This window comes from Leptopilina heterotoma, unplaced genomic scaffold (assembly GCF_015476425.1).
Source record: "Leptopilina heterotoma isolate Lh14 unplaced genomic scaffold, ASM1547642v1 Lhet_88, whole genome shotgun sequence".
Lineage (NCBI taxonomy): Eukaryota > Metazoa > Arthropoda > Insecta > Hymenoptera > Figitidae > Leptopilina > Leptopilina heterotoma.
The window spans coordinates 2,002,113-2,026,830 of record NW_025111191.1 but is presented as its reverse complement, the minus strand read 5'-3'; the positions used below and the strand labels follow the sequence as shown (position 1 = coordinate 2,026,830).

General features: G+C 22.1%; 1 protein-coding gene across 1 annotated transcript in view; it reads left to right on the top strand.

The window, feature by feature from the left end:
• Positions 1-24,718, top strand: part of LOC122511632 (neural cell adhesion molecule 2-like) — a 198,401-nt gene that overhangs the window by 143,653 nt on the left and 30,030 nt on the right. The window contains exons 5-9 of the mRNA XM_043627006.1: positions 4,704-4,852; positions 10,074-10,349; positions 11,134-11,287; positions 18,757-19,019; positions 22,272-22,644. Coding sequence (XP_043482941.1) covers positions 4,704-4,852; positions 10,074-10,349; positions 11,134-11,287; positions 18,757-19,019; positions 22,272-22,644 — 1,215 coding nt within the window. The remainder of the gene's footprint in view (positions 1-4,703; positions 4,853-10,073; positions 10,350-11,133; positions 11,288-18,756; positions 19,020-22,271; positions 22,645-24,718) is intronic.

Genomic DNA, 24,718 nt, shown 5'->3' with positions numbered 1-24,718 from the left:
TAAAATTTTAAGTAAAATTCATTTTTAAATCAATTTTTATTAGAAAATTATACGAGAATTCAATTATTTAAATAAAAAAAAGACAATTTATTGAATAATAAAATATTTCTTAAAATTGAATTCTCAAAAGGAATTTTATGAAAACATTTTTAAATAATTGATTTCTTTTGACGATTTTTAATGATCAAGAATAATTACATTATTCGAGGAATTTGATTAAAATTTGAAATTAAAAATTTGAAATTCTGTTATGAGTTTTATTTATGATAATGGAATTCCTGAAAAGAATTTTATTATTTATAAAAATAATTCAATCCCTGTAAAAAATTTTAATATTTATTGAAAATAATTAAATTATTGTGAAGAAATTTAAAAAAAAATTTGTAAATAATAGAATTCATATGAAATTGAGGAAAATTTTTGAAAATAAATAAATAATTGAATGTTTGCCAAAAATTTTATTAAAATTTTTTAAAAAATCGAGTTTTGCAAAGAATTTTATTAAAAATTTTAAAAATAAATTATTGTGAAGAAATTTGTAAAAAAATTTGTAAATAATAGAATTCATATATGAAATTGAAAATTTTTTTTAAAATAATTGAATATTGACAAGAATTTTAGTATAAATTTTTAAAATAATTGAATTTTAGAAAAGAATTTAATTATTTTTGAAAATAATTGATTTTATGCAATCATTTATAATTGTTCCAAAATTCAAATTTTTTTTTTTAGTCTTTTGACTAAAATTCATCTATAAATCCGCTATTTTTAATAATTAATTAAATATATGTTAAAAAAAATTTAACAAATTTCAGAAGAATTTGAATTTTTAAAATTTTTAAAAATCTGAGTAATCTTTAAAATTTTTAATAAAATTCCTTGAAAATTGAAATTTCACAAAATTTTAATTTGTGAAAATTTGTGAAAATTGTAAACAAATTTGAATTTTGCTTATAATAATTTTTTTTCTATTTTCAAAATGTAATTTAATATGAAAATAAAAAATGAAAAATGTTTAAATACCATACACAAAAAAATTTAAAAATAATTACAGTTCATAGCGTCTCTTATTGCTACGTCTGACTAAAACCGACTTGTACTACTTATTAAAAACCACTTAAATTGTCTGATACTAAATTCGTCTGACTAAAACGAGTTATCACTACTTATTTTAAAATTATTAGAATTCTTGACAATTGTTATTGTAACGTCTGACTCAGAACGACTTTTACTACTAATTACAAAACTACAAAGACCGACTGTTACTACTAATTAAAAAAAAATTAAAATTTTCTGCTACTAAAGCCGTCTGACTATAACGAACTGTCACTACTTATTTTAAAGTTATTACAATTCTTGGCAATTGATTTTGTTACGTCTGACTAAAAGAAACTTTTACTACTTGTAAAAACTACTAATTTTTGAAATTATTAAAATTTTCGTCCATTAGAATTTTTACGTCTGCCTAAGACCAACTTTTACTACTAATCTAAAAATTACTTCAAATTCTAGTAAAGAAAGAAGAAACTTGAAATTTCCTTTAATTTCAAACTGCAATAATTATCAAGTATTTATAGAAATTCGGTGAAATTAATTTACTTTTGACAAATTGAGGGATAAAATTTCGTTGGATTTTCGATTTCTCGAAAACTTATATTAAAACGCTAAGCGGTCTACGTGTCAACACGCGATGTCTGTTTCCTCTAACACAACAGTGGAGAAATCAGGTGCTGCTGATGGGTTGCTTTCCATGCAATCGCATTAACGTGTACAATTACTGCTACTGCGTTGTCTTCCGATGACAGACTGACAATTATTATGGCAAAGTGAACGTCTTTGTTAAATTCATGTGCGCGAGATCAGTCCTCGATAAACACTATGTCTCTCCTGTTTTCATTTAATTAATCTACATATACACATAAACAGTATAATTCACAGAATTTGAATTAAATTTAATATTAATCAACAAATCCACCTGTCGTTAACTATTTTTAACTAAATTAATTCTTTTCAACTTGGAATTTTAATGCGGGAGTAAAATTTTTATAAATTCCTTTCTCCAACTATTTATTTACGCATTATAAATTCCATAAATAATAAAAATCATTATTGAACCGTTCGGCGCTCTAAATAATTGCTACTTATTGATAATTAATAGAAAAATTTCTCATAAATTCATTTATGAAAATAAACCAATTTTTTTTTTTTTTGAAATCTGTAACATTTTTCTAGACTTAAATCAATTAATATTTAAAATATTGAATTAAAATTTAAAGGTGAATAAAAATTTCGAGCAATTGGAATTAATTACGAATAAAGAAATTGGATTTTAGGAAATATAAATTAATTTTCTTTTCATACAACCATTAGAAATATTAATTGTAAAATAATTAAATTAAAATAGAGCTTGAAAGAGGAGAATAATTAAAATAATGCGTCCGGTTTACTGATAACATTTTGTAATGACCCATAAATGCCTTTATAATGTACTAATTGCGTCGTCAAAGGATATCTCATAAAAGGAAGAGAATCCATATTCTAAAATATCTTGCAATTTAATTTTACCTCGTTTCTATTTTATAAGCTCATTATAAAGTATGAATTTACATTGATTTCATCTATTTTTTATTAGAACATAAAAACTGATATTAATTAGCTTCACTTTTTAATTAATTCTCCCATCAATTATTATTTATAGTTTTTTTTTAATTTTACTGCATATTTTTTTCTCTCGGTTTCATTCTTTTTCGGTTTTTTTTAATCTTTTTTTCCTTTCGGTTACTTTCCTTTTTTCTTCAGTTTTTATATTTTTTGCCTTCTTTCCTCTTGTGTTAACTTTTATTTATTTCCTTTTTTTCACTCTTTGTGTTAATTTTTTCCTCTTTTTTAATTCACTCAAAAAAATATTCTATTTACATTCGATTATTGATTATTCTTACAATTTTTTTTTTTAAATATAAAATTTGGGGATTATTTTATGATCAATATCGTTTTCATATTTTTTATTAGGTGAATTAAAAATTATAAAATATGTTAAATAAAACTAAATTGATAAAATTAATAAAATTAATACAATTAATAAAATTAATAAAATTAATAAAAACTAGTAATTAGAGTAAAAAGTAATAAATAGAAAAAATAGACAAATTTTAATAAATTAATAGAAATAAATTCTTAATATTTACTTTCAAAAAATGATATTTATTTTAATGTACAAAAATAAGGAAAATAAATATTTTTCATAAAACAAAAAATGTGGAATTGTGATAATTGCGATGAAAAATAATAAAGAAAATGTTTATGACATTTTCATGACGTTCATCAACCTTTGAAAGGTCAACTGAACTATAATTGAGTCAATTAACTTTATCCACTTTCGAAACTCAAGTCTGTGGTATTCAACCAGAAAGTTCACCACCAACTATTATAGAAATTGGATTCACAATTATATCGTTTTGAAAATACCGTTTTAAATTAGTACAAATAATTTATCAGTGTAAAAGCAAATGCAAAAAATATAAATAAACCAGACTTACTATAAATAAAGCAAATATAAATGGAAATGGTAATTCTGTAAATAACTACTAATTAATGTAAATAACTACACTTAAATAGAAATACAGATGTAAATATAAATTTAAAAGTAAATATAAATAAAAACATATTTGTATAGTAATTTAACGTCTGAGAATAATTTAATTATTAATAAAAACGACACATTCGGACAACAATGTTACGTTGGACTTTTTAAAAATTAAAAGTAACATTGTTCAGTAATAAAAAAATAAAAGTAAAATAAATGTAAAATGAATAAAAAATATAAATAAATAAATAAATATAGAATACAACAAATAAGATATTTAATTATTTTACATTTTATTTTTAATAAATAATATAAAGTAAAATTTTTATGGTAATTACTACGATACAAAAATAGAAGACGAATGAAAAATTGATAATTAACGTGACTGGGGAAATTAGTAGAAATATATATTTAACTATCAATGTCAAAAATGTTCGTGACAAAGTTTTGCAAAAGTTCGAATGAGTATAACACACACTCGACATTGTCGTTATTTCCGGTTTGTTAAAAACGGAAGCGTGTAAAGAAGTTGAAATTCTTTATTTCGTTAATTTTTTTTTTTAGAAACCACCTAATGTGCCTTTAACATTCGACAATAATTAAGAATTTAGAGAGTCTTATCATGTAAATTTTATTTTTACTGCCACTTTAGCATGTACTAAAAGGAGAATATTATTGTACTTCTGACTAAAGGAGTTTTCTTATCTCTCCACAAGGACTTTGAAAGAATTCCAATTAAGCCAATCTTTTTCTTTTTATTATTTACTTTTACCAGAATTTCTCATTTTTCAATTCATTCAATTCATTCAAATTGTTGGCTAAAGTTTTTTCATCAGCAAAATTTTTTTAATTTAGTTTAAAAAAATAATATTTCTATATTATTTTGCCTTGTATAATAAAATTAATTACCTACTTAATTGAATAAAAAGTACCAAAAAAAATTAAAAAATTAATTATCGAAATAAATTCTTGACAATAAAATTAATTTCTAAATTTAATTTGATAATTAAAAATAGTAATTAATAATAATAATTAAAAATAGTAATTACTAATAATAATTATTAATAAATTAATAATAATTAATAATAATAATTTCCTTTTTGTTTTTTTTTCTTTACAGTAAAACCGCACAAAGTACAAATTCTGACGAAGGAGAAGAAAGTAATGGTGGATAAAAAATACGAGGTGGAGTGCAGAGCTACAGGCTCAAAACCGGAAGCTGTGATAACTTGGTGGAAGACTAACGAACAAATGACAATCTCCAAGACCGTAAGTTTCCTCTAATAGAAAACTTTTTTTCTCTATTTATTTATTTAACTTTTTTTATTCAAAATTAATGTTTTTTTCTCACTTTGTAAAAATTGTACTATTCTAACCAATTTTTTGTAGTTTCTTCCTTCCTATGGTAAATACGAGGAAGGAAGAAGATAAAAAATTTCGAATTTTCCTCTTTGAAGTGAATTAACAGTAATTTTTTTTTTTTTGTATTAACAAGAAAAGGGATTTTTATTTTTCGAAAAAATGATAAAAACTGTTTTTCTGATAAAGCATTTCAAATGCAAAATTCAAGCCTGCGGATAGATTTTTCTATACTGACCAAGGAATTTCGTTTCTCGATATTTTTCCAATCACAATCAATCAAGTATTCATTTCCCCAGTGTAGGTCGTCTGGAAAACGTATTTTTCCGTTTGGTTTTCCTATTGCAATACGAGATTCTCTTTCATTCCACTTTTACTCAATTACCTTCCTTTAGCTTTTCATTTCTTTTTTCCTTCTTTTTTTTCATTTTTTCATCATTTTTTAAAACTTTTTTTTCGAACTGTCATTTTTTATTTTATTTTTTTTTTCATTAATTACTGCTCGCCTCTGTCACTTTCAGTAGTGACGACGAAACAATAATTTGACTTTGTCCTATGCACTAATAGGTTTAGTTTTTGGTGGTAAATAAAAAATTTTTTATGGAGCTAATGTGTGATTTTGAGAAAATGAAGGTAAAATAGATTTCAAAAAAGTGGTTTTCATTTCTTGTGGTTCTACTTTTTTTTGAATTATTTTTTATTATTTTCCTAGAATTTACTATTTTTTAATTTTATTTTCTATTGTTTTCTTTTACTAAACAATAGAGAATATTAGAAACTAATAGAAATTAGTAGAAAAAAATAGAAAATATTAAAAAGCAATTGAAAAAAATTGAAAATTGTAAAAAATAATAGATATTAGTAGAAAATCATAGAAAGCCATAAAGAAAATTGTATAAAATAATTTAAAATTCTAAGAAAATAATAAAAAATAATAGATGATAGTACAAAATAATAGGAAATAATAAAAAATTTGCAGAAAAAAATATCAAATCATAGAAAACAATAGAAAATGTTGTAAAATAATTTAAAAGACTGAGAAGATAATAAAAAATAGGAAATAGTAAAAAATAAAAAAAACAATAGAAAGACGTAGAAAAAATAAAAAATCATAGAAAAAACAGAAAATAATTAAAAATAGTAGAAAATAACAGAAATTAGTAGAAAATCATAAAAAACGATATAAAATTGGAGAAAATACTTAAAAAACAATAAAAAACTATAGGAAATATAATTAAATAATTGAAATTTTTTTAAAAATAATAGAAAATAATGTCTTTATTTTTTTCTATTATTTACTAATATTTTTTACATTTTCGATTATTATCTTAGAATTTTCTATTATTTTATTATATTTTCTATTCTTTTCTGTACTACACTTTTGGAAATACTAAAAAATACTAGAAATTAGAAAGCAAAAACAAAAAATTAAATATAGTTTAAAATAATATACAAATTAGTAGAATACCATAGAAAACCACAAAAAATATTGTAAAATAATTTTAAATTCTAAAAAAATAATATAAAATCATAGAAACGAATAGAAAATATTGTAAAATAATTTAAAAAACAGAAAATAGTAGAAAATAGTAAAAAATGAAAGGAAAAAATAGAAAGTCGTAGCAAAAATAAAAAATCATAGAAACAACAGAAAATAATTGAAAATAGTAGAAAATAACAGAAATTAGTAGAAAATCATAGAAAACGATAGAAAATTTAAGAAAATAATTAAAAAAGAATATAAAACCATAGGAAATATAATAAAATAATTGATTTTTTTAAAAAAATAATAGAAAATAATGTTTTTCTATTTATTTCTTTTATTTACTACTATTTTCTACTTTTTTTTATTATTTTCTATTATTTTCTTAGAATTTTTTATTTTTTTATTATATTTTCTATTGTTTTCTGTTATTTAACAATAGAGAATATTATAAAATACTAAAAATTAGTAGAAAAACTTCGAAAATAATAGAAAAAAATTGAAAATAGTGGAAAATAATAAAAAAAATAAGTAGAAAACCATAGAATACCACAAAAAATATTGTAAAATAATTTAAAATTCTAAGAAAATAATATAAAATTGTAGAAAAAAGATAAAATTTTAGAAACCAATAGAAAATACTGTGAAATAATTTAAAAGACAGAAAATAATAAATAAAAAAATAAATAAATAAATAAAAAATAAAAATAATAAATAATAATAAGAAATACTAAAAAATAATAGGGGAGAAAATAGTAGAAAATCATAGGAAAATATAAAAAACACTGTAAAATAATTTAAAATACTGAGAAAATAATAGGAAATATTAAAAAATATTAGAAAATAATAGAAAATCGTAGAAAATCGTAGAAAATGGTTGAAAATAATTGAAAATAATGAATAATAATATAAAAGAATATATAATAATACAAAACAGTATATAATAATATAAAATAATATAAAATACTCAAAGAGCACTCTACTTGAAAGAATGGAGCTCCCAAAAGATTTTCAACTTTATGATGTCACTGATTTCACCGTTGGTAAAGCATTTTGTTGTTTCTCGAGGAGAGGTTTTGAACTGAGAGCTTTCTACAAAACATTAAGTTTCTCTTTTCCATTTTGTCTCTACGTGTGTGTGGTTTTTTTTTATTTCTTTTTCTTCATCTCATTTTCCGTAGCTTCTTTCGTTGACACTTCAGACTTAAAGTCACTGCAATCATTGCAACACTCTACTTTGTCATCATGACAAATCCTTTTCGAAAAATTTTCAACAAATATTTATTTGAAATGGAAATTTTTTCCCTCTTGTTGATTGAAAATATTTTTTAGTTTATAAATTAAAAAAAATGTTTTTTTGTCTAATTTGTATTATTTTAGTAAAAATAATTATTAAGTGAAGTTTTTTTCTTTTTTCATTTATTATTTAATTCGGTAATTAAGTAAATTTGATTAATTTGATAAAATTAACTATTAATTTACTTTTGTTTATTTTTTATTATTTAATTTAGTTATTAAATTATAATTTGTTTTCTTGACAAATTTTTAAGTAGGGAATTTTTTTATTAATTAAAACTATTTTCTGGTGAAGAAAACATAGAAAACAATGGGAAACGATAAAAAATCTTTAAAATAATAAAAGTAAAGAAAAGAGCGTATTTTTATGAATAAATAAAATTAACACTTTTCCAGTAAAACAAAAAAAAAAAAAAGAAAATATTGGAAAGAGAAAATAATAAAAGGCAAAGTTAACAAAAAAAGTAAAAATAAAAGGCAAAGTTTAAAATAAAAAGAGAATAAAAGACGAATTTTAATAAAATACAAAAGACCAAAAATATAAAATACAAAATATATAAAAATTTATCGAAGAGTAATTTAATAAGTAAAAAAAAGGTGTATTTTTTCCTATGAATAAAATAATTATCTCTTTCTGAATTGATAGAAGGAAGAGGAACGTGTGAAAAGTAAAAAAAAAATAAAATAAAAGTTCAGGACGTTTCTGCAAATCTTTACTTGAGAAACTTCTAGGGGTCCGCTTACTTTTCCCATTTGGAGCTGAACACGTTCCACCGCATGGAATGTGCCTCATTTCTTCCTCTGAAAAGATTCTCACCTCTTTATAAAGAATCTCTAAACACACAAAGGAATTTACTTTTTTTTTTCTTTTTTTTTTTTGTACGTTAAAGTTTTCACCCCCTCCCACCCCTTTTCTCTTCTTTTTTTTTATACCGACATCTTCGAGTCATTTGACACCGAAAAACGGCTGAAATTTCAATTTTTCACTTTATTGAATCTTTTATATCAAATGCATATATTTCAGGTATGATAAATCTATCTTTTTATGAAAACTTTTTTAAATTTTCAAGTTTTCATTATAAAAAAAAAAAAAAGAAAAAAATTTATTTTCTTACTTACTAGAGAAAAATGTTGTCTGACTGAAAGGTACTTTTACTACTAATTCTAAAAATACTAGAAATTTCGTCTGCTTAAATATTTATTATTACGAGTAAATTTATCAAAATTAAAAAAATTATTTACTGTCTTTTACAAAAATTTTTTTTTGTCAGACAACATAAAAAAATGTTGTCTGACTAAAAGATGTTGTTACTACTACTTCGAAAAATACCAGAAATTCTAAAAATCAAGAGAATAGAAGTTTTAATATACCATTTTAATAATTTCTAATTTAGTATTAAAAATAGAAAATACTTAATTTATAAATTCAATTTTTTATATTTTATAGCTTTCAATTTTTATTATTATTTTTTAGCTTTCAATTTTTATTATTATTTTTAGCTTTCAATTGTTATTATCAATTTTTTAGCTTTTAATTGTCACTTTTAGTTTTAATTGTCATTGTTTATTATTAATGTCATCATTTCATTCGGACTTGATTAACTCAATCTAATTTTCATTGTCAGTTATAAAATGCTCGTAAAGTCTGATAATGTCAATGTCTATTTTGCAATAATCTTTGAATGCAGCTTTATTGGATCGTTATAGTCGTTCATTACACACGAACGACTGTAAAGAAAGAAAGAGAAAAAAAAAAGAGTTCGAAAGCTTCATAAAGCATCTACACTGTGACATTTATCCTAACGAAAAACGTTATCTACATTCAACATTTAGAAATATCGTCAGTTTCTCTCTCTATATACATATATATATATATAACACATCTCTATCATTAAAATGATATCTCGAAAATGAATACCCTGCTATAATGTCAAATACAGCTTCGCTACTTTTTATCGCAAAAAAAATGTTTCCCTTTTCTAAAATTTCCCTTAAAAATACGCTCTTTTCGAAAAATGTTCCAAAAATGAACTGAAAATATTTTTATTAACATTTCCCAACGTTTTTTTTTATTAATTTTTATACTTTTTGATAATTTTTGTACAGAATAATTTTTTATGTCAATTTAAAAATGTTAAAAAAATAATAATTTGTTTACAATAATTTTTATATAACAGTTTTTATTATTTTATTTATTATTATTTTTAATTCTTTACTATATTTTAATTATCTTTTTTTTTAAAAGAAGAATAGAATATTTCTTTCATTTAATAATAATATATTACATAATACAGAATAATATGATTAGAGGTTGAGAAAATGATAATAATACAAATGAAATTGAATTTTCAGTATGGATTGAAGAACAATCAAACACTGAGTGTTTTGAACTTTGTGCCGAGTATTAATGACGACGGGAAATACTTGACATGTCGAGCTGAAAATCCAGTGATACCTGATAGTGCAATAGAGGATAAATGGTTTTTAGACGTGCATTACCCGCCGGTCGTGACCTTAAGAATGGGGGAACCTCTCATCTCCAAAGACATCAAAGAAGGCGATGACGTCTATTTTGAATGTAGCGTCAAAGCCAATCCAAAGGCTTACAAATTGTCCTGGTACAAAGACGTGAGTTTCAACATTTATCATTTAATTATCCCCCCATCTCATTATTAATAATGTCATTAACATTCCTGTAATTTCTCTCTATTGTTCAATTTTCACATTATACTCCTCGGGTTCAATGAAAAGTATTCAATGAAAAAAAAAATTACTTTCAAAAAAAATTCTTTTAACAAATTATTCAAAAAAAAATTATTCACAGTATTTTATATTTAGAGTATTTTGTAATCAAAGTATTTTTTATTCAGAGTATTTTGTAATCAAAGTATTTTTCATTCAGAGTATTTTTAATTTTGAGTATTTTATATCGAAAGTATTTTTTATTTAGTGTATTTTTTTTTAATGAATTTTTTAATATTATATTAATAATACTTTGTATCTGAAGTATTTTATACTAAAAATACTTTATATCTGAAGTATTTTATACTAAAAATACTTTTTACCTGAAGTATTTTTACACTAAAAATACTTTGTACTTGAAATATTTTTTACTAAAAATTCTTTGTACTTAAAGTACTTTATACTAAAAATACTTTGTACTTAAAGTATTTTCTACTTAAAAAATATTCTACTTAAAAAAATTTCTAAGTTAAATATTTTATTATCAAAGTATTTACATTTTTGAACCAAGAAACAAAATTTAAAAAAAGTAATTCTTTTTTTTAAATATCGTATATTTAAAATTTTTTTCATTTATTTGGATTTCTATTTCTATTAAATAATTCAAAAATACTTTTGATTTTACTGGCAATTGCATAATTTTAATTTTTCTTTTCAATTTTTTTCTCAGGGTAAAGAAATAAGAGGAACAACTGGCACCATCTTGAGTGATCGTTCTTTAGTACTTCAAAGAGTCACACGAAATTCAGCTGGAAATTACACCTGTCGAGCTGTCAACAACGAAGGGAAAACAGACAGTAATCCCGTCACTCTCCAGATAATGTGTAAGTCTTTTGGAATAATTTTATATTATGTACATTTTAAGGGATTTTACTCCAAAAATATTTATACACGACTTTTCGTGTAAAATATATTTAATAATATTATTCTAAACAGAAATGCGTGTCATGAATATTATTAAGCAGGGAATATAAAGTGTTTATTAAAATGAGTTGATACAAAAGTATTTGCATTTTAGGAAAAAAGAAAAATTAATATTTAAATATGATGAAAATGAGGGAAATGAAATAAATAATAAAATAAATGGAATAAAATGAGAATATGGAAAAAAAAGTAACGAATTGAATAAGAGAGGAAAAGAATGAGAAAATGAAAATAGTATTTTTTTTGTCTTTTTATAGTATCGGGGTAAAATTAATTAGTAACTGCAGACAATAGTAGTTTCAATTAGTCCCACATTTCAGTCATTTTACACCCAAGGGGAATTGTGTTTAATACCCAGTAGTTACTTCAGTTATATCCGGACAAATAATTTCATTCTAGTAGTAAAGCTCCGTTATAGTCAGCCAAAGACACGATCTTCTCTAAAACGGTAAAATTCATTATTGCGAAAATACTTAAAAAGTGAATTTTCCCTTTAGTTCAAATTTATTTCAAGTGAAGAAATAAATTATAATAAATAATTAAATCCAAAATTTATCCTCAAAACCAAAAAAAAGTAAATGTATTCGTTTCACATCGAAAAGATGGATTTTTAATGTTTTGAAAAAAAAATAGATCGAATATAATTTTTTAAGGAAAATAAATTTTATTTCGCAGTTTTTCTAAGAATATCAAATTAAGACAAAAAACAGGATTTTTAAAAAAGAAAGTTATTTTATATTTAGTATTTTAATTTTTAAAAATATTGTATTATAAAAAATACTTAGAGAGAAATAATATAAAAAAAGTTAAAATTTACGTAAAAAAAAGAATAAATAAGTCATCTTATGAATAAAAGAAGAATAAAAATTTTTAAAATCTTGTTAAATGCATTTTTAAACTGTTTTTGAGAGAATAAAACTTGTATGAATTTTTTTGTAAATTCGAATGGAGGGATAAGGGAATCGAGTGCCATTATTGAAACATGGTTTAAAATATCATAGTTGTTACTAAAGTAAGTCGACTTTAGTTTCAACTTTCACCATTGCACCACAAACGAAAACTGACACCAATACATTCAACTATACTCTGGCTTAGCACCTTGCCAGGCTGCGTTCACCCACACATGAATATTCAGCTACGTTTTACATACATTGAATATGCATCGCAGTCCTTCCTACCCTCTTAGGTCATTTACAAGATGCAGATACGCCAGGCTACCACTGGGGGGTACTACTATTCTAATAGAATAACCTGTGCTCTGTGTTTCAGAGAAAACCGCTCTGTCCCACGCCCCAAAACCCCATTCTCTTTTAACCTCCCCTCCCTGCCCTTTCGTCTTCCCTTTCCTCTTGCTTTCCCCTCCTCGTTCCTCTCTCTCTCTCTCTCTCTGTTTCCCCTCGCTTTTCACTCTATTTTCCTTGCCCGCTTCCCTCTGTTCTTCACTCTTCTTCCCACTCTTTTTTCTTCACTCTCCTTCTCTTCTTTCCTACTATCTCCTGCTCTTCTTTACTCTCCTATTTATTTCTACTCTCTCTTATTTACTCTCCTATTCTTTTCTACTCTCTAATTTACTCTCATATTCTTTCCTACTCTATAATTTACTCCCATATTCTTTCCTATTCTCTTATTTACTATCCTATTCTTTCCTACTTTCTCATTTACTCTCCTATTCTTTCCTACTCTCTGATTTACTCTATTATTCTTTCCTAGTCTCGCTCATTTACTCTCCTACTCTCTCTCTCTCTCTCTCTTGCACTCTCCCCTTCCCTTCTCTACCTTCCTGTTCTTTTCTACTCTCTATTCCTACCCCTACCACTATTATTGAAAAAGGAAACAGTAGGAGAGAATTTTTCAACTTTCTCCTTTTATCAATGAAATCAGTAGGAATAGGCGATAGGAGCAGATAGTAGAAACGAATAGGAGATTTTTTTTCGATTTTTTTCCAATTTTCGTTTTTCTGATACGGGCGAGTGGGGACGCTGGCTATCAAAAATTTAAAAAAAAATTCTTATTGGTCCAATGAAAAGAAGCATTAATCCCTCTTTAATTTGCGACCAAGAAACAAAAAAATGGTCAAAAATTATTCAAGTTATGAATTTAGTAAAGGTAACAGTAGATTGAAAATAAAAAATGAGTAAAAGTGAAAATGAAGTGAAAGTGAAGTGCAAAAATAGAGTAAAAATAAAAGTGTATTAAAAATAAAATTTGATTAAAATTGAAATTGGAGAAAAAATAAAATTTGAGGGAAAGTGAAAGTGGAGTGATAAAAATTGAGTAAAAGTGAAAGTGGAGTGAAAGTGGAATGAGAGAGGAGTGAAATTACACAATCGACCCCCAGGAGAATGAAGAAGGGAAAGAGAGAGTAAAGAAGAAAAGGAGAGCCTCGACTTGAGGCGGCGCTTTACCTTTAATCCCAACCCTCTATCTTCAACCCCTCGCCCGCATAACTTGAACCACCTACTTGCAAGCGTCATCGATTAAGTAATTACCAAACGACTCGCGATGTTCTTCGCCGGACCTCATGGCAAATTAGCAAATTTTACTGTGAGATAAGGCTATTAATTATTTATTGACACGATATTTGTGTTTGATGGATAGGATTCATTAATTTTTTTTCCTTTTCTTTTCGCTTAGGGAAATAAATTTTTCACTCAGAGAAGAAAGGAGAAGAAAAATTTACTCAGTAAAGATGTAATTTAATTATACAAATAATTGTGATACATAAATAAATAAAGAAAATATTTTACTGTCTGACTGAAACATACCTGTTCTACTACTTCGAAAAAATACAAAACATGATAGCGTATTATCTAAGAAAAACAAAGTTACAAAAAAAAATTTATTCCTTGATAATTATACTTTTCTATTCATGAAAGCAGTGTCGAAAAAGTGGTCCAAAACTAATTTTATCCACTTGTCTGACTAAAAATGACATTTACTACTGTGAGAAAAATTACAGGACTTTAGAAAAGTACAGTGCCTCAATAAAACTTACTTTTTATCATTGAAACTAATTTTACAAGAACTTGGAAAAGTTATGTCTGACTGCAACTGTCTTTTACTCCTGATATCAAGTTTATATAAGAATTCGAAAAACTTCTCTCTAACTGCGAACTAACCTTTACTACTGGCACTAAAATTAAAACTTAAATTATTACCACAGATACTGACTTTTCTTTACATTGAAATTTCAAATACAGAATAAAGTTCAGAAAAGTTAAAAAAATCAATGCAATCAAAATTATGTTAGTAATAATATAAAGACTACTAAAGAACATAAATAAAAATATAAAAAATTTACAAACATTTAATAATAATATTAAATATTTCTTTCTTTATTTCTTTCTTTCTTTCTTTATTTCTTTCTTTCTTTCTTTCTTTCTTTATAATAAACAGTTTTTATTAATATAATTAAATATTTTTCCCTAATTTAATTATTTTCCACTTATTCAAGTAGAAATTTTTCTAACATTATTATCACAATGTTATTTTCTGTTCGGAGAATTTTTTTTTTTCTTTAAAAAAAATAAATTTACGATATTTTAAGAAGTATTATTGCCATAGTTCACAAGATTTTTAAACTACTTGGAGTAAATTATAGTCAGAGAAGTTTTTTTCCCCTTCAACTGTCAGTATATAAAGCATTCTTTAAATGAAAATATAGGAGTTGAAAATATTTTCTGTTTTTTTATGACATTCATAAAATCTGTCGAGGTTAAGAAAAATATGATAAGCTGCGTGACAATTTTTTTTTCGCTCTTTCACGTGAATAAAATCATTTTTTCTATAGACGCACTTGCAGCAATACATTAAAAAAGTTTTGTTTGATGCACATAATATATTTTTATTGCAAAATGAAATTTTTCTTTCCCTCCATTGCATTGACATTTCTCTTTGATCAACAATCGATAATATTTCCATTTATCGTAAATCATCGAATCGTAAAATTCGCAATATATTTTTTTTTTTGAATCGTAAAAAAATTTTTTTAATTTCTCAATCGTATAATCATCGGTGTGGTGATTTTATGAAATCATAAAATTGAATATTATGCACGGGATGTATAGAGCGAAATTATTTATAAGTTACAATGTTATTTTTGTATTTTTATTTTCTTTGTTGTCTGCACGTGTTTTTACTACTGATTCGAAAAAGATTGAGGAAATTCTATTTTTTGTTTCTATTTCAATTAAATAAATTTGATATCTCAATTTTAATAGGATAAATACAATTTTGATTTTAATTTCAAATTTTTAATTAAATGTAAAAACTTTTAATTTCAATTTTAATTAAGTAAATAGAATTTTAATTTCAATTTTAATTAAGTAAATAAATTTTTAAATAAGTAAATAAAATTTTAATTTCAATTTTAATTAAATATAGAAAAATACTAGAACATAGAAGTTTGTCTGACTAAAACCATAATCTACTACTGCGAAATAACAATTTACTTTAAAATAATTCCATGTTCAACAATAAAAAAATGTTTTAATAATATAAATGTCCAAAAATTCCGTCTGACTAAAACGTACCTTTACTACTAATGCAGAAAAATTGATGAATTTCTGTTTTCTATTTTTATTTTAATAAAATGAATAAAATTGTAATTTTAGTTAAAATATTTATTATTATTTTTCCACAGGAATTCCGATTTTAAAAAATTTCAAATTCTTCATAAGAATTGCTACTGTAACTTAGTCAAAATTATTCTCAAGATTTCAAATCAATTATTTTCCAGAAATCTTAACTAAAATTTTTTTCTAATCTAATTAGTTTTAATAATTTTTAATTTATTTTTAATTTTTATTTATTAAAATTTTTTTTGTTTAATTAATTGAAATTTCCATTAATTAAAATTTGGAGAATGACTTTTTTAAAATATTTATTGCAAAAAAAATTTGGAAATCCACAATTTTCTTTTAATATATGGAATTTTTTATACTTTAAAAGATAAATTTTTTGACAAATTTTAATATTAGTTTTTTAAATTTTTGTAACTTTTTAAAATGTTGAATCAGAAAATAATTAAAATTGATATTTGAATTTGAAACCTTTTCAAAATTCAATTATTTCTTTAAATTCATCCTAAAATGCTTTTAATTTTCAATAACTATCTAATACTTTGACTAAAATTTATTTATTTATGATTTTTTATTATAAAATTATACAAGAATTCAATTAATTAAATACAAAAATGAATAATTTATTAAATAATTGAAATTTTAATACAATTGCATTTTTTCGACGGGTTTTAATAAAATTTTTAAGAATAATTGCAATTTTTCGAGAAATTCATATAAAATTGTATTAAAAATAATTGAAACTTGATGATAAATTTTATTATTTATGAAAATATTTGTATCTTTGAGAAGAATTTTAATATTTATAAAAATAATTGAATTCTTGCTAAGAATTTTATTGAATTTTTTTAAATGAATGTGTGCTTTTGAATAAATAAATAATTGAATTCCAATGGAAAATTTTATTATTTGAGGAAATAATTGAATTCTTGCAAAGAATGTAATTGAAATTTTTTAAATAATTAAATTGAAGTGAAATATTTTTTTTAGAAAAAATAATTGAATTCTAGCGAAGAATGTTATACAATTTTTTTTAATAATTGAATTCCAGTAAAAAATTTTATTATTTGAAAAAATAATTATATTCTTAAGAAGAATTTATAAAATTCTTTTTAATTATTATTGAAAAGAATAATTAATTAAATTGGAATTCAATTATAATTGAATTCCAGTGAAAAATTTGATTATTTGTTAAAAAAAATTGAATTCTTAAGAAGAATTTTATTGACATTTTTTAAATAATTGAATTTCAGTTAAAAATTTCATTATTTCAGAAAAATAATTGATTCTTCAGAAGAATTTTATAAAAAAAAATTTTAAATAATTGAATTTTAGTGAAAAATTTGATTATTTGTAATAAAAATTGAATTCTTAAGAAGAGTTTTATTGAAAATTTTAAATATAATAATTTTAATTTTAAATTTTAAATAATTAAATTTCATTAAAAAAAATTATTATTTTAGAAAATAATTGATTTCTTGTAAAGAATTTTATAAAAAATAGTTTTAAATAATTGAATTTTAGTGAAAAAATTGATTATTTGTAAAAAAAAAATTGAATTCTTAAGAAGAGTTTTATTGAAATTTTTTAAATAATTGAATTTTATTGAAAAATTTTATTATTTTAGAAAATAATTGATTTCTTGCGAAGAATGTTATAAAAAATAATTTTTAATATTTGAATTTTAGTGGAAAAATTAATTATTTGTAAAAAAAATTAAATTCTTAAGAAGATTTTTATTAAAACTTTTTAAATAATGGAATTTTATTGAAAAATTTTATTATTTTAGAAAATAATTGATTTCTTGCGAAGAATGTTATAAAATTTTTTTTTAATAATTGAATTTCAGTGAAAAATTTGATTATTTGAGAAATTAATTGAATCCTTGAGAAGAATTTTATGAACAAAATATTAAATAATTAAATTTTAGTGAAAAAATTGATTATTTGTAATAAAAATTGAATTCTTAAGAAGAGTTTTAATAAAATTTTTTAAAAAATTGAATTTCATTGAAAAATTTCTTTTTTTGAAAAAATAATTGAATATTTGCGAAGAATGTCATAAAATATTTTTTAATAATTGAATTCGAGTGAAAAATTTGATTATTTGTAAAAACTTTTTTTTTTTAAAAAATTGAAAGCTTGCAAATAATTTTATAAAAAAAATTAAATAATTGAATGCCCATGAAGAATTTGATTATTTGTTAAAATAATTGAATTCTTGCGAAGAAATTTATTGAAATTTTTTAAATAATTGAATTCCAGTGGAACTAGAATTTATTATTTTAAAAAATACTTGAATTCTGGCAAAGATTTTTATAAATTTTTTTTAATAATTGAATTTCAGTGAAAAATTTGATTATTTCTGAAAATAATTGATTTCTTGCGAAGAATTTTATAAAAAAAAAATTCAATCTTATTTGAATTCCAGTGGAAAATTGTATTATTTGTAAAAAAAAATTGAATTCCTATGAAAAAAATGTTATTTGTAAAAATAATTGAATTCTTGCAAAGAATTTTATAGAAAAATTTTAAATAATTTATTTTATTTTGAAAACACAGTTCATGAGACACACAACAAAGTCAACAAAATTCAAAATTTTCTGATGAATTTTACCGAGAAATTTAATATAATTCCAGTGCTTTTGAAAAAGTTTCCTGACATTTCCCTGGCCAATTTAACTTTTCCATACTTTTTTCTGATTTTACTGATCTGTGGCAACCCTGAATATGAATAAAAAATAAAAAAATAAATAAAATATATTGAGTATAAAATTTTGTTGATTGCAGATACGCCGATGTGTAAGGAGGGCAAAGCAGAGGTGGTGGTTGGTGCCTTAAAACAAGAAACTGTATCATTATTGTGTGCAGTTGACAGTCATCCTCCACCTCAGACATTCCATTGGACTTTTAACAACTCAGGAGAGTTAAATGAACGGCCCGAACATAACTCTATATTAAACTACACGCCTGCCACAGATATGGATTATGGAACGATTGCCTGCTGGGCGAGTAACCAGGTGGGCAGACAACGGACGCCCTGCCTGTTTCAAGTGAGTCTCTACTTTCCAATCTTCTTATTTTTATTCCACGAACAATTTATCACAGCCCCTCCTCTCATCTACTCTCATCTCTCGCTTCTGACAAACGGACCGTCGATCTTCACTATATAGCGAGAGACTGAGAGTTATGCATTGCTTCCTGATAGATTAATTATCATACTCAACAAGACATCCGAATCTGGTTATGATTAAAGAAGAGGAAAAAAGGCATTTTTATCTCTACAATACCTTCGCTCTTAATTAAGACGAATATTCTATGCTAATATGTTTCTCTTGTCAATAAATCTTCATCAAAAATAACTTATTCCTGCTCATGTTTTTTATGTAAAAAAAAAAAATTTTTCTTAACAAGAAAGAGAGAGAGTGACATAAAATTTTTGTTATATTTCACTTGTCTTATTATGCCACACGAGTGAATTTTTCATTTCACAATTAACATCAATTAAATCTTCTATATTAGAAGATATATTAACTATAATGAAAAAAAAATTTATTTGATTCAAATAACCGATTAATTGACTATTATCAATTAAATATTTAACTAAAATCAAATAATATTTATCGGAGTCAATTAAATGGTCCAAATTCATATTTGCTTCAAATACTGAAATTATTGGTTCAAATACCATTTGATTGACTCCAATAAATATTATTTGATTCAAGCAAATATTTAATTGATAATAGTCAATTAGTCTGTTATTTGAATGAACTAAATTTTTTTCAATGTAGTTATTAATATATAAGAATTATTTAATAAGAATATTCTCATCAATGTTAATTGTGAAATGAAAAAATTCACTCGTGTGTCAATTAATAAGACAAGTGAAATAACATCTTTTTAAAATAAATATTTAATCATTTTTATTTTTTCATAGGAATTAAAATTCTTCAAAAGATTTCAATTCAAACCTTTTTGAAATATTCAACAACTTATAAAAATATTAATTAAAGGAAATGAATGAAATGATTTAATAGAAATATTGTTATAAAACATGAAGATGAACGAAAGATAAAATTATTATTTTATATTATAAGAATATTGTTACTGTAACTTTTTCAAAATTATTTTCATCATTTCAATTCAATTATTATTTTCTAAAAATTTTTAACTAAAATTCTTCTGTAAATCAATTTGGTATTTTTAATAATTTTCGAAAAAGTTCTTTGAGTTTCAAATCCATTTGTTTAGAATTAAATTTTACGAAATTACGATTATTAGGAAATTTCTCAATTAAATATATAATTAAAAAAATAATAGCTTCAAATAATTTACAAAAAAATTTAATTAAACTTTTTCAAAAAAAAAACTTAATTCTATAGAGTTGTTAGTTAAAAGTAATAAAAATTCAAAATATCAAACATTGTAATTTGAAACCTTTTTAAAATTCAATTATTTCTAAAATTCATGGTATAATTCTTTTTAAATTCAATTATTATCTAAAATTTAAACTAAAATTTATTTTTAAATTCAATTATTATCTAAAATTTATACTAAAATTCATTTTTAAATAAATTTTCTATTAGAAAATTCTACGAGAATTCAAATATTTAAATAGAAAAGTAAATTATTTAATAAATAATTTAAATTTTCATAAAATTGAATTCTTTCGACGAGTTTTAATAAAATTTTTAAGAATAATTGCAATTTTTCTAGGAGTTCATATCACATTGTATTAAAAATAATTGAAATTTGTCGAGGAATTTTATTAATTTATAAAAATAATTAAATCCCTGAGAAGAATTTTATTGAAATTTTTTGAATAATTGAATTTAAGTAGAAAATTTTATTATTTGCAAAAATAATTTAATCCTTGCAATGAATTTTGTAAAAAAAATTAAATAATTGAATTCCAATGAAAAATTTAATTATTTGTAAAAAAAATTTAATTCCTGCGAAGAATTTTATTGAAATTCTTTAAATAATTAAATTTCAATGCAAAATCTTAATATTTCAGAATATTATTAATTGATTATTATTATTAATTAAATTATTATATTATTATTATTTATTAATTAATATTATTTATTTGTAAAAAAAAACTGAATCCTTTAGAAGAATTTTAATACCTAATAGTAAAAAATAATTGAATGGTTGCGAAGAATATAATTTAAATTTTTTAAATAATTAAATTGAAGTGGAAAATTTTATTATTTGAGAAATAATTAAATTCTTGCAAAGAATTTTATAAAAAAATTTTAAATAATTGAATTCCAATGAAAAATTTGATTATTTGTAAAAAAAAATTGAATTTCTGGGAAGAATTTTATTGAAATTCTTTAAATAATTGAATTTTAATGCAAAATCTTAATATTTCAGAAAATAATTGAATTCTTGCAAATAATTTTATAACAAAATTTAAATAATTGAATCTCAGTGAAAAATATGATTTTTTGTAAAAAAAAATTGAATTTCTGGGAAGAATTTTATTGAAATTGTTTAAATAATTGAATTCCAGTGAAAAATATTATTATTTTGAAAATAATTGATTTCTTGGGAAGAAATTTATAAAAAAAATTGGTAAATAATTCAATTTTTGTAAAATTTTTATTATTTATTGAAATATTTTTTTATTTAAATGTTTGCGTACAATTTTATTGAATTTTTTTTCAATAATTCATTTCTTTTGGAAAATGAAAATAGTAGATATTGAAAATCATTGAAATGAGGAAAATTTATGAAAATAATTAAAATTTTGAGAAGAATTTTAAAAAAATTTTTGAAAGTAATTAAATTTTGAAGAAGAATTTTATTATTTATAAAAATAATTTAAATTTTAACCAGAATTTAAAAAAAATTTTGAACATAATTGAATTTTGGCGAAGATTTTTATTACTTTTGAAAATAATTGAAATTTCCGCAATTATTTGTTACTGCTTCAAAATTCCATTTTTTTTAAGTGTTTTTAACTAAAATACTTGCAGAACTTGATTATTTTTAATAATCAATTAAATATATATTAAGAAACTGAACTAATTTCAGAAGAATCGTTTTTAAATTCAATTAATTTAAATTCAAGAATTTTATTTCTGAAAGTAATTGAATTCTGACGCAGAACTTTATTAAAATTGTGGAAAAAAGTAATTGAAAAAAAGAGAGAGGGTTTGTTTACTATAGAATATAGAAACTCAAAAATTTACAGTATTTTTGATTCCTTTGTTTTGTCTGAATTTAATATCCTTAGAAAAACTGTGTTGATTTTTTATTTAAACTTTAAAAAAATAAATTTTTTTTAAATGTTACAGGTAATTGCGGCAGGGCGTCCGTACGTGTTGCATAATTGCACAGCGAATGAAATGTCCTCGCCATTGGAATTAGAAGAAATTGGCTCGAAATCGGGAACTGGATTAATGGTTCGTTGTTTAGAAGGTTACGATGGCGGTTTGCCAATTCAAAGTTATCATCTTGAAGTGGTGAGCGACGATGAGGACAATGATGGACCAATTATTTTAAACAAAACAGTGCCAGCAAATCCGGGTGGTCCATTTTTTGAAGTTGCCGGCCTCTCTACGGGAAAAAGCTACAAATTATTCCTCTACGCGGTTAACTCTAAAGGACGCAGTGAACCCACAATATTGGAACCAGTGACTCTAAAAGGCGTCGCCATGTACACCACGGGTGAGTGGATTGATAATTTTATTACACCTGGCACCAAAAAATTCAAGAGCCACTCAAATATATATATTTTCGCCTCTTTTTTTCAAAAAAAAAAAAAAAGAAAAAAGAAAAAAGAAATGCATTTCCATTTAATCGATTTTGAAATTGTATTTTATTAACTTTTTTTTTCTAAAACGATATTGTGGTTTAGTTTATTTCTATAAAAGGTGAAATTAAGCCAATTTACGTATTTTCGATTGTTTTTATTTTATTCTATAAAAAATTGAAACAAATTTTATTTTATTACTATAAAAATTAAAACAAATAAATTTTTTTATCTATTTTACTCTCTAAATCTGAATTAGTAGAAAATTACTAACGAAATGACGAGAATAATTTTCTCTACTTATTTTTAATGAAAATGTCAAAATTTAAAAATTCTAGTCTGACGAAAATGTACTTTTACTACTGAAATAGTGAATAATAATAATAGATAAATTAATAAATAATAAAAATAGAAAAGAAAGAGCATTTGTCTAAATTGACACTTGCCACTGAAGCAAAAACTACTCCGAGAAAATTTAAAAATGCTAGTCTGACAAAAACGTACTATTACTACTGAAATGATTAACAATAATAAAATAATATAATTGTAATAATAATAAATTAAAGAAAAAAAGAAAAAATAGGGTAGAAATAACATTTGACTGAAATTGACACTTGCCACTGAAACTAAAACTACAAAAAAAATTTTTGTCTGACTTAAACTGAATTTTACTACTTGTTTAAAATTTTAAAATTAGACTTGTGTCTGATTAAAAGTAACTCTTACTACTGACGCTAATATTTACAATAGTAAAAGTTTTGTCTGACTAAAACATATTTTTACTACTTATATTATAATTAGTAGTTCAAAAAATTTGAAAAGTACTGTCTGACTGTTAAAAAAGTTTACTACTTCACCCAAATTTTTTATAAAAATTGCTACTGTAACTTATTCAAAATTATTTTCAAGATTTCAATTAAATTATTTTCCGAAATTTTCAACTAAAATTTTTCTCTAATTAAATTATTTTCAATAATTTTTTAAATTAAATTAAATTATTAATTTAGAAATTATTTCTAACTTTTCAAAAATTCGATTTTTTTAGAGTTTTTAACTAAAATTCGTATCAAAATTAATTATTTTTAATAAATGAATATATATTTAAAAAATTCAATAAATTTCAACAAAATTAAAATATTTTAAAATAAAACTAATATAAAAAAAATTGTGATAAAAATTTTCCAAAAAATAACTTTGTCAGAATTTTTAATTAGAATGTTATTAAAAATTAATTTGTTCGAATTTAGAAGCTGAAAAAATTAAAGTTGATATTTGAATTTGAAACCTTTTCAAAATTAAATTATTTCTAAAAAATGAAATTTATTTATAACTTCTAAAAAATTAAATTATTTTTTATAGAGTTGTTAACTAAAATTCTTATCAAAATCAATTATTTTTATTAATTAAGCAATTAATAATTAAATATATATATATATATATTAAAAAAGTCGACCAATTTTTATACAATTGCTAACTAAAACTATGAAAAATTCATATTTTCAAAGATTTTAATTTGAATCTTATTCGAAATTTAATTACTTCTTAAAATTCATCTGATAATGCATTTCTTATACAATTACTATCTAATACTTTAACCAAAATTTATTTTTAAATGAATTTTTATTAAAAATTAAAATAATTGAAATTTGTAGATGAATTTTATTATTTATAACAAGAATTGAATCCCTGAGAAGAATTTTAATATTTATAAAAAATAATTTAATTCTTACGTTGAATTTTATTTAAATTCTTGAAATAATTGAATTTCAGTGGAAAATTTTATTATTTGTGAAAATAATTGAATTCTTGTGAAGAATTTTATATAAAAAAATGTAAATAATTAAATTCTAATGAAAAATTTAATTATTCGCAAAAAAATTGAATTTATGCGAAGAATTTAAAAAAAAAATTTTATATAATTAAATTCTATTTTGGAAATTTTATGAAATTTAGATATTGAGAATCATTGAATTGCAAAAAGTTTTTAAA